Here is a 10521-nt window from a genome sequence, read left to right as displayed (position 1 = left end):
AGGGTAGGGCGGAGTCAGGCCCGCTGAATACCAGAAGAGGCGGGGCAAGGTCGGCTGAATGACAGGAAAGGCGGGGTCATGGCAGGCCGAAAAACTGGCGAGGGGGCGGGGCCTGGCCGGCCTCGTGACCGGCGTCGTCGTCACGTGACGCGGCCAGTCGGGCTCCCAAGATGGCGGTGTGCGTAGCAGTAATCGCCAAGGAGGTGCGTATGCGGGCTGCAAGGCCCGCTCCAGCGTCACCCTGTTTCTCCGCCTTCCCTCCTTCCCTGCCTCGGGGACTCCAGAGGGTGGGCTCGGGGACTTTGCCGAGCCTCGGTGGCCGGGGCGGGCCCGGGGTAGGCGCCGCGCAGACCTACACCTGCCGCTGCCGGAGCGTCACAGACCGGGTCCTCCTCTTCCGTCCCGGCCCCCGCTCTGCCCAGCCGTCGTCAGCGGGCTCTGTGGTTTCTTGCTCCGGAGTCTAGCCGTCCACTCGGTCCATCGTGCTCCGCAGCGCGCTTCCACCGTCCAGGCCATGGCTCACTCTCCACCCCAGCTGACTGACTCGCTTTTCTCCGCTCGGCAGCCACAAATGTACCGTGACATACCCCTGCCTAAAATCTCAACAGTGGCTTCTCATTAGGATCACGTCTGAGTAACCTTCCTCCCATACCAGAGACATCTTCCACTCCAACCGACGGAATTACTTGCAGCTCTCCTGGCAGGCTGTGCTCTCTCACTGGGCCTTTGCACCTGGGACCCCTCCCTCCCTCTCCTCCACTCCCGTTCCCTCCACCGACCACCATAGATTTCACTTTCTCTAGAAAGTTCTTTCTAAATCCTACGATTGAGCTGCGTGGCTATCCACCCGCCCCTACTGCAGGAAACCTTGGTAGCCTCACAGCCTTTTGTTAAGACAAGGTTTCTGAGGCGATTCTTCCGTGAAGCTCTTCTGGGTTCTGTGTTAGCACGTGCTGCGTTATTTGTTGGTGGGTTTGTGGACTGTCTCCTTCACCCGATGTCATCCCTATCAGTCAGGGTAGGGGCAGTGTTGTGCACACTATATCTGTGCAGCACCAGGCCTGTGGCAGCCTGGAAAGATGCTGTTTAAATTCCAGGGTTAGGTTGCTCCAAAATGGCTCTGCGGAGATGGAGGTCTGAGCTGACCCTTGAATGCGTCTGCCAGCGCCTCTGCCCAGGTGACGATTGCAGGAGTTGGCATATTGGGAAACAGCCAGTATCATGGAGTCAGGGGAAAGGCACCCGCTAGGGTGGGGCCTTATTTTCTGGGCCAGTGCACCCAGGGTGGATCCTCGTCACTTCAGCCACCATCATCCTTTTCTTGCAGAATTATCCTCTTTACATCCGCAGCGTCCCCACGGAGAATGAGCTCAAGTTCCACTACATGGTGCACACATCCCTGGATGTGGTGGATGAGAAGATCTCCGCCATGGGGAAGGCCCTGGTGGACCAGAGGGAGCTCTACCTGGGCCTGCTCTATCCTACAGAAGACTACAAGGTGTATTCTTGTGTCTGTCAGTGACTTCAAGTCTGAGGATTTCCGACAGTCTCAGGCTGCACTGCAGCATCAGGTCCCCTTGAAAAGCATCTTATAACATCTCTTGGAAAGGAAAAAAGATGTGGGCTTTTGACCAGTGGGGAATTAGAGCAGCTTGAGACCAATTAGGACCTCATACCCTTTTTTATTTAGTTAGGGGAATGATGTGGGAACAGCCAGGCTTGAGTTGCCTGGAGAATTGTGACAGTCCTCACTTGTCCCGGAGTTTGTGGAGGGACTGGGGACTCTCTAGCGTCATGCCTGCAAGGACAGGTTCCCGTGCCGTCCCAGCGGGGCCACTACCTCCTGAGCCAGGGGTCATTGTTCACTAATCTCTTTTTCAGGCTCAGTCCCACCTGTCACTGTAAGATCTTGACCAGTCCTCAGGACAAATTACTCCAAAACCCATGGAGTTCAAAGACATTCCAACAAGTATTTAATAGTAATGAGCTTGCCCAGTGTCACTGCCTGGGAGCCACTGGTCCACAAGACAAAGTGGCCTTTAGAGGTGTGGGTACCTTAGGCTGACTTCACCTCGTTTGTGCAACCTCTGGTTTTGCAGTTAACTCTCTGGGGCCGGGAATTGATGCAGAGAGAGGGCGAGGTGCCCCATGGTTTGGGCAGGTCGCTCCAGGACTTGAGTTGTGACAGGCCTTAGTTGCCTGCCCTCTGCTCCTCCAGCAAACACCAGAAACTATAAGAAAGTGTCTGGTCACACCTGGCGTGGCCCTGTGTCCCATTAGCGCTGCAAGACAGGCCCAGCCGAGGGCTGGTGCTGTGATGTAGGTTGTCATGCACCTCCAGAGCAGCTGAGGAGCTGGGGGACATGTGCAGATGGCCCTGCGCTCACAGACTGCAGTGATGAGTCCCTGTGTTAAGAGTGAATTCCCTAACCAGCTGTGCAGATACGGCTACGTGACCAACTCCAAGGTGAAGTTTGTCATGGTGGTGGATTCCTCCAACACGGCGCTCAGAGACAACGAGATCCGCAGTGTGAGTGTGGGGACCGGTGACTTGATTTTCCCTGTTTCTTTAGAAATGCTGAGAAGCTCCCAGCGTGGTGGCAGCTGTGCATCCGTGTGAAGTAAACGTGTTGTTGCTTCTTGTTTCAGATGTTCCGGAAGCTACACAACTCCTACACAGACGTTATGTGCAACCCCTTCTATAACCCAGGGGACCGCATTCAGTCCAGGTGGGCATGGCGCCTTTTCTGGTAACCCCTGCCCTGCTGAGAGGCAGCAATTCTGAGAGGGATAGAGAGAGGGATGGTCTTTTTAAGCAACAGGCACTGTGCCTCTAAGGCAGCTGTTCTGAAATGGCAGAATACTGTCTTTCCAAACAAATGCTTACATGGATCTCTGACACGTGAAACAGAAGGGGAGTTGGGGAGCAGGGCGGGGGCAAAGCTCGTCCATCTGGTCTTCCAGGTGCGCCCAGCAGGTACTGGGGCGCCTCCCCAGATCCCAGTGAGGGCCCAGGCATATGGACAGGAGCCTTCTGGGAGAAAACGTTCTCTTGCCAGTACTGATTTTGTCTTTGACGTTGAACTTGGACGATTAGAAAATTAAATTACAGATATCTTCCAAATAGCCTTCAGTTAAACACAGACAAAACACTGGAACGTCAAAAAAAAGATGTTTTCCAAAGAAGCATTCATGTGTATGTGTTTCAGAACGGCTCCTGGGAATTCCCTGCGTTCCCAACAGGTGATTGCAGCCAGAGCCTTCCTGTGGCACCTCCCCTCAGTGATGACACTGTGTCTTGGGTCATCCGATGTCCCACCCCTGACTGTAGACCCAGCCAGGGCAGCTCTGTGGAAAGTCGCACAGGAGTGAGACAGGAGACTCAGATATTCACCACTCAGTGTGGGAGGATGCACACGTGGGCCTCAGCCACTTCACTTACCTGGACCTGGGAGACTGATGTCTCTGCCAGCCGGGGATGGAGGGCGGGTGTAGGTCTGCCTGTTTGATCGGTCCATTTCTTTCTGCAGGGCCTTCGATGGCATGGTGACCTCCATGATGATCCAGGTGTGCTGAGCAGAGCTCTGCAGCCCCTGGCTGGAAGGAAGGGTTCTGTACATAACCGCGTTGTCCAGATGTCTGTTCATCTCACTTGCCTCTCCTGGGGGTCACTGGGGGCAGGGCCTCATGCTCGGGGCATGTTGACTAAAGGTCTTGTGAGATCAGCTTTGGGTTTTTTCTTCTGAAACAACAGAGGCTTTAATTAAAGAGAGTTTAGGGACTCCTCTAGGGGTCCAGTGATTAGGACTCTGAGCTTCCACTGCAGGGAGCCCAGGTTTGATCCCTGGTGGGGGAACTAAGATCCTGCAGTCTATGTACTACACCCCAAAAAAGAGTTTACATGGGACCTTACAGGGGACAGAGCTGATCAGGGACCAGATGGAACAGGAACTCTTGTCCCCACCAGGCATAAAGGGAGAGCCTGGTGGCAAGAGCTCCTGGAGCTTGGAGCCCTGAAGAGGCTGCGAAGGGAGGGGCAGAAGACCTGTAGACCGGCCACCCTGCTGTATCAATGCCCTGGCTGCACCCCCCAGTGACTGAGGAGGTGGGCTTGTCTGGAGGGGTCAGCCTCCTGTGCCCAGAGCCCAATTAGAGGGGCACGTGGGATAGCCTGCACACCTTCCCCTGGGGTTGGGGCTTCCCCTTTCTGGTCTTGCTGCACCCTGGAAGTCTGCCTTCCAGAGACCGTGTAGCTAGCATCTCAACTGCTGGTGCACATCAAATGAGCAAACTCTGAGAGTCCCCTTCTGCCCCCTCAGTCACTCTGGAGGGGGTCTTTGGCCAGGAGAAAGGTGGCTTAGACTCACTGGGAGTGGGGAAGCTGTGATCTGTGAATGTTGGCAGCCCAGGGCTAGATCTGGGGTGCATTCCACTTTGCTTGTCTTTGGGTTTACTAGCACAGATGAAATTTTTTTGTAATTACAGAAATTAAATCAGCTCAGAGTATGTGTGAAAGACACAAGTCCCAGGTTCACCACCACCACCACCCTCCACACAGACACACACACATGGAATCACAGGACCTAGACGAGGGCCGAGAAGTGTGATCAGCAAGTATGGGGCTGATGCAGCCATCTTCACATGGGCTTTCTCCCTAGTCCATCCTCAGATCTCTGGTTGAGCTGTTAACTAGTAATCTCTCCTGCCTGAAGAAATGACCGAAGCAGGGATTGCAGTTTCCTAAGCCGACATCAATTTGTCTTGTTTCTTTACTAATAGATCCCCAGTGTTATTGGGGACAATTGGCCAGACAAAATATACTTCCTATCCTCACATGGGTAGGTCATTGTGCTGTGTAAGTGGATGGTGTTGGGAGGCTCTTGCAGGAAAGATATTTAAAAGAGGGATTTAGCTGGCAGTTCCTTCACCTTTTCCCTTCTGTCCTGGAACTTGGATGTGATGGCTGGAGCTTAGGAAGCTATCTTGATAGCATGCAGACAGGATGCATCCTCTTAAGGATGGGGAGCAGAAAACTAGGCAGGGTCTGGGTCTTTGCTGACATACCAGTCCTGAATGTTCAGCATTTTTTTTAAATGAAAAAATGAAACCCCTGTCTTGTTGAAGCCACTGCTATTTGGGTTTTCCTGTAGGTGGAACCAAACCAACCCATAAATCGCTTTACATTTAAGGGTTTTCACATGCATTTCCATTTTCAGCCTGAGAAAATAAGCGTTAGTAGTAATCTGCTTGCCTTTGCCAACAGAACTCTCTGCACTTTCACCTTAACTTTTTTTTCTTTATACCATGAGGCTGGCCTCAATGAAGGCTGCCTGCCTGCTCATCCCCTGCCGCCCCAGGCCCATCCTGTCTCCAGGGCTGAGCCCTGTCAGATGCAGCCCCCATTCAGCCCTTCGTTGTTGCACCAATGACTTCTGTTGAAGTTGGTCTCCCCTCTCCATCAGCGTTCCTTCTTCCTTCTGTGCCAGGCCGGATGGGCCAAGAGGATGCTGCGTGTCTTGGCTTCCTCTGGGCACAGCTAAGGAAGTGTGGGTTGGAGTCCTGGCCACCCATGTGGGCTGCTCAGACCTGATATCCAAGGGAAAGAAGGGTCTCCCAGGTTCATTCTCCTTGAAGTGGCCATACAGAAGGGATTAAGAAGGTGCTTCTGAAAAGGGACCAGTTCCTTGGGGTAGATGCCTGTCAGTAGGTACTTACAGAAAAGCAACATGCAGGGACTTCCCTGGTGGTCCCAGTGGCTAAGGCTCCACACTCCCACTGCAGGGGGCTGAGGTTCAATACTTGGTCAGGGAACTAGATCCCACACCGCAACTGAGAGTTCACATGCCATAACTAAAGATCCTGCAAGCTGCAACTAACAGATCCCACACGCTGCAACCGAGACCCAGCACAGCCAAAGAAATACATGTTTTCTAAAAATTAAAGCAACGTGCGAAGTGACAGTGTGTAGCCTGCTTGCCAAGGAGGGCACTGACCCGAAGTGTGGAGCAACAGGAGCTGGCGCTTCAGCAAGTTCAGCTCCAGGGTGCAGTGGAGGCAGCCTGTCTCTCCTGCAGCCCCCTAAGTGCACATGGTCCTGGCAAGGGCCCTGCCACTAAGCCCCTCCCACCCATCTTCTCCAGGGGTGGGCAGTGGTATGTATATGTGAGCCTGCTGGTGTGTGTGTAGAAATAGAATCTCTTCTCGCACACGGTTCTGAGGGCCAGAGTCAGAAACCGAGGGGTTGGCAGGGCTGGTTCATCCTGGAGGCTCTGAGGGAGGGTCTTTTCAGCCTCTCCAGCTTTCGATGATGTCCAGCAGTCGTCGTGGCTCCTTGGTTTATGGACACATCACTGCAACTTCTGCTGTCTTCACATTGCTTTCTCTGTGTGTCTCATACCCAGTTTGTGTCACTGGGTTTAGGGCCACCCAGCTGATGCTTAGTTGTATCTGCAAAGACCCCTTTTCAAATAAGATCACATCTACAAGCACTGGAGATTACGATGCAGACATATTTTTGGGGGGTTGTCATTCACTCCTTTATAAGGACCATTGCTGACCCAAGATCAGCAGGGGAATGTGAACGTGGCCTGATGGACATGTGGATGGAGAGCAGAGGCCTACTAGCCCTCCCGAGAGAATGCTGTCTTCACTGGTGCTGTAAAGGGGACACCAGGGACTGGGGACCTTTGGGGCTTGGAGCCCCAGAACAGCCGTGTTCGAAACTTGAAGAGCTAATAACTGAAAGATTACAAGGCAAAGAGGGCTGCTTTAGAGAAGCCCACGGAGAGGTTTTTTAGTTACTTAAGGCCATGACCTAGTGTGTCTGCAGCCCAGACCCACAGCTTCCTTCCTCAGCTCTGAGCTGAGGGTAATCAGTGCACACTGCCCCTTCAGGGAGAGAGTGGGGCATCTGTCTTGGGGGGTAGGGTGCAGGGCACAGGCAGGGGGCCCAGCATGGAAACCTCTGCATTCAGGTCTCACCAGGGCCGGGCCTGTGCCAGGTGTACCCTCCCTCTGTCACTTGTCATGGGTCGAGCATGTGTCCCGGAGGCCACCAGACCTGGTGTGAAGACACAGCGGCAGCTTGCCCCCACGGTGTGAAGGGGCTGCCCGTTGGCTGTTAGCCTGCATCTCAGACTGAGTCACCCATCAACTGCTTTCTCTGCACCTGAGGAAACAGCGTCCAAGTGACGCTAATAACGGGTACACTGTTGCCATTTGCTTTTTAAAAAATATTCAAGTTTTAATAATTTATGCTTTACCAATAAGACACATATTTCTACTTTTCTATAAAAGGCGTTAGTGAAACATCCCTGAGTAAGTCAAGCCGGCGCTGACCCCGTGGTGCCCGGACCTCACCTGCCCACAGCTTCGTCCCATGCCTTCCGCAGCCCCGACTGGCGTCCGCGCCAGGTCCACCCATGCACGGTGGCCTCGGTGGGGTCTGGCAGTCCTCCAGCGGAATGAAGGGGGCGGGGAAGTTATTCTTAGGAGCACCGCTGTTGATTCCTGACCCAGCGGCAAACCCCACTCTCAAAATCCAGTCCTTGCTTCAATATGGAGAAAACCATGGTGAGAATCTTCCGCGTCCCCTGCGGGAAGGAGAATGGGAGGTGAGCGGCCTTCAGAGCTCCGCCCACCGAGCCCTGCCCCGCCCCAATAGGTTCCCGCCCTTCCAGGCCCCCGCCCACCGGCTCCGCCCTCGTGGTCTGAAACGGGCCCCGCCTTGGAGGCCGCTGTGGGGGAAGGATCCCACTCTGGCGCCTGGGTGTCCTCGAAGGCCTCCGCGGTCCGTGGAACTGATCCCTGGTAAATTGGTCCTTTTGGGCAGCACCTGGAAACAAAGGCCAAGTCCGCCTGAAATCTCTGTTCTCATATCCTCCTCCCCACCCCTAGCTGAGACGAAGGCTAAAGTTGCCCTCCTGGGTTTCCCTGCTGAAGGCTCTTAAGCAGGTGAACATAGGCCCCAGCACCCACCAGGCCCTGGCGGCCCAGGGCATGAGGCTGCCTGAGGCATCAGACCCTAGCCTGGTCCCAATTGTCTCAAGATCCCAACTTAGGCCACAGCAGTCCAGCCACATCCTCAGACAAGCCAGCATCTCCCCCTGCAGTGGGGTCTGGGTCAGGAAGGAAGCCTCTCACACCAGAGACTTGCAAAGGGATGGGCTGGGGCAGCTGTGTGTCCTTGCCACTCGCCCCACCCCCACCCCTTCACCTTGCAGTGACACACACCTTGATGACCCGGCCTCGAAAGATGCTCTTGTCCAGCTCCACAGCAGCCTGGGCCGAGCTCTCGGTGGCAAACTCTATGTAGGCATAGCTGGGATGGAGCAGGGGCCAGTGAGGGTAATGCTTACCCAGGCATGGCTGTCCTCCCCGGGCACCGGACCCTTCCTCGAGGTCCCCTCCCCAAGGTCCCACACTGACCCCTTGGGGTGTCCAGAGAACTTGTCACACAGGATGGTGACCCGGTGGATCTCCCCGCAGTGGTTGAAATAGGCCTCCAGCTCCTGGGCCGTGCCCCCATAGTCCACCTGCCAGGCACGGGCCATGGTGGAGGGGCCTCGTGCACCGGCCTCCCCCTCCCAGGGGCTCCTGCAGCATGTTTTCTTGGTAGAGAGGGGTTGATTGGGCCCCGGGGTGGGGGGTAGTAGCTTGGGCCTCTGTCCCCCACCCCTGTTGGAGGACCACAGAGGGTCTCCGCTCCCTCTTGGGGGATGCCCCTTCATCAGATGCCCCTCCTGTTTCTCCCTTGCAGGCCTGTGTGACTTTGGAGTCTGCCCCTGAAGTGCGGCCCTTTGCCCTTCCTTTAATCCTCTCAGCCAGGAGGGGGCTGCAGTTGCCCTCCTCCCCTCACTCACATTGCCCACGTAGACGGATCGGTGATCAGCCTCTGCCTTCTCCAGGGGGCTGTCTGTGGAGAGAGGGGCTTCAGGACCAGGGGCTTGTCCTGGGCAGGGGGCTCCCGGAAGCTGCTAAGGGCAGGCGCCCCGCCTGGGTGCTCAGTCCTCGCTCCTCCGCGAAGAGGTGCACCCGCATCTCTCGGGAAAGACCACGCTGTGGGGCTTATCCAGAAGGCCCCACTGCCAGGCTGGACCTCATGGAAACCCCAGCCTCTCCCTGGGAGTTTGCAGTCATCCCAATTTACCAGGAAAGGGGGCTCAGAGCCATGCAACTGAGGACTCAGGCCCATGGCCCAGGACAGCGGTCGGCCTGGCCCGACGGCTCCTACCTGTCTGGGGACTCAGTAGCTGCCTCGCCAGCAGGGCCCCAGCGGCTTCCTCTCCTTCATCCAGGTCCTGCACCCTGGGTGGCTTCGGCCCCTGGGCCTGCTCCATGGTCCACAGCTTCAGTTTGATGGCCTCCAGCTCCTGTCAGCACATGGCCCAGACTGAGCCCCGAGGTGGGACGGCCCCCAGGCTTCCCTGGAGCGAGGACAGAAGGGATGGGCCTGCCTGTCCTCAGGTCATGTTGAGGGCTCCCCAGAGGGGCAAGGGAAGCCGTGAGGACCCGGACCTGCAGGAAGCCCCTTTTATCCACCCCAACACATAGGGGCCTCTCCAGCCTGTGTGTGGAGGGTGTCCCTACACCCTCCTCCAGGTGGGGGACAGTGGTCCTCTGACCCCTAGAGGCAGAGCTGCATCGGTCTATCCCCCAGCCCCAGGCACCGGGTTCCCCCAGTTGCCAAGATCCTGCTGGCTTCCCCTAGGCATTCCACTCAGCGGTTACCTGGTCAGGCACTGGGTACTCAGCCAGGCCCTCCCTTTCCAAGAGAGACAGCAGGAAGCCGGCATCTTCCTCATCCTCTTCCTCAGCTTCCCCCGTCTCCTCCTCCTCCCCGCCAGCCCCTGGGCCCAGACGGGTCTTCTCAGCTGGGCTCCAAGCCCCCCAGCCCTGGGCCTCGGGGTCTGAGGAAGCCCTCTGGAGCCAGGCCTCAGTAGGGGGAGGGAACAGGGCGCGGCTGATGAAGGGCCACATGGTGGCAGCGGCAGGGGTGTGGGGCAGGCCAGGCTTCCGGGCTTGCTCCACGCCAGCACCTGCCCACGCCCTCCCGGGTTTTAAGCCCATCCTCCCAGGCCAGGTGTTCCCACTAGAGGCTTCATCGGTCTCCTGGCTGGGGCCAAGCCTCCACCCTAGTTTCTGGGCCCTGAGGGATCAGAGGCAAGCCCCCTGCCTCGGGCCCTTCTTCCTCGCAGGGCAGCCCCTCCCAGACACTGGAGATGGAGAGGGTGCAGCTGAGGTGAGGCTGGGAGGTCCACCCCCCACAGCTCAGCCTCACCCGCCAGGATGCAGGAGTTGTTGTCCACCGGGTTGTCTATGGAGTTGTTGTCCACACGCCTTGTTGTGTCATGCCTCCAGTGGTCGACCACCGTTAGGATGCCACAGGCATGAGCAAGTTACCCAAGTGTGCAAAAGCAAAAGTGGGGCATGGGGGTCAGAGCAGGCTTCCCGGCAGAGGTGGTATTTGAGCCAGCCTTCACAGATTGTCCCTCCGGAACAGCTTGAACAAAGGTCTGGGGG

General features: G+C 56.5%; 2 protein-coding genes across 5 annotated transcripts; one reads left to right on the top strand and one right to left on the bottom strand.

Annotated features, from left to right (window-relative positions):
• The first annotated feature begins 106 nt into the window (after positions 1-106).
• On the top strand, positions 107-7066 carry TRAPPC2L (trafficking protein particle complex subunit 2L). Of its 3 annotated transcripts, none has more exons than XM_088830576.1 (5): positions 107-203; positions 1328-1500; positions 2443-2530; positions 2650-2729; positions 3968-7066. In XM_088830576.1, the coding sequence occupies exons 1-5, from the start codon at positions 171-173 to the stop codon at positions 4095-4097; spliced, it is 504 nt and encodes a 167-aa protein (XP_088686702.1). In that variant the 5' UTR covers positions 107-170; the 3' UTR covers positions 4098-7066. The 3 variants fall into 3 exon arrangements, with proteins under 3 accessions (XP_088686702.1, XP_055268929.1, XP_055268930.1); XM_055412954.2 differs by lacking the exon at positions 3968-7066 and adding an exon at positions 3531-3801 and having other exon boundaries at positions 1328-1498; positions 2435-2530; XM_055412955.2 differs by lacking the exon at positions 3968-7066 and adding an exon at positions 3531-3801 and having other exon boundaries at positions 108-203.
• Positions 7067-7201: 135 nt separating this feature from the next.
• Positions 7202-10078, bottom strand: PABPN1L (PABPN1 like, cytoplasmic). Of its 2 annotated transcripts, XM_055412950.2 has the most exons (7): positions 9730-10078; positions 9233-9371; positions 8862-8914; positions 8428-8534; positions 8233-8320; positions 7692-7834; positions 7202-7592 (listed from the first exon to the last, which is right to left on the bottom strand). In XM_055412950.2, exons 1-7 carry the CDS (start codon positions 10066-10068, stop codon positions 7553-7555), a joined length of 909 nt encoding a protein of 302 aa, XP_055268925.2. In that variant the 5' UTR covers positions 10069-10078; the 3' UTR covers positions 7202-7552. The 2 variants fall into 2 exon arrangements, with proteins under 2 accessions (XP_055268925.2, XP_055268926.2); XM_055412951.2 differs by lacking the exon at positions 8428-8534 and having other exon boundaries at positions 7203-7592; positions 9730-10073.
• Positions 10079-10521: the final 443 nt, after the last annotated feature.

The sequence above is a fragment of the Moschus berezovskii genome, chromosome 22 (genome assembly GCF_049115385.1).
Source record: "Moschus berezovskii isolate FMDL1 chromosome 22, NW_MosBer_1.0, whole genome shotgun sequence".
NCBI classification, from domain to species: Eukaryota; Metazoa; Chordata; class Mammalia; order Artiodactyla; family Moschidae; genus Moschus; species Moschus berezovskii.
Note: the sequence above shows the minus strand (reverse complement) of the source record. Positions and strands in the feature narration are given on the sequence as shown.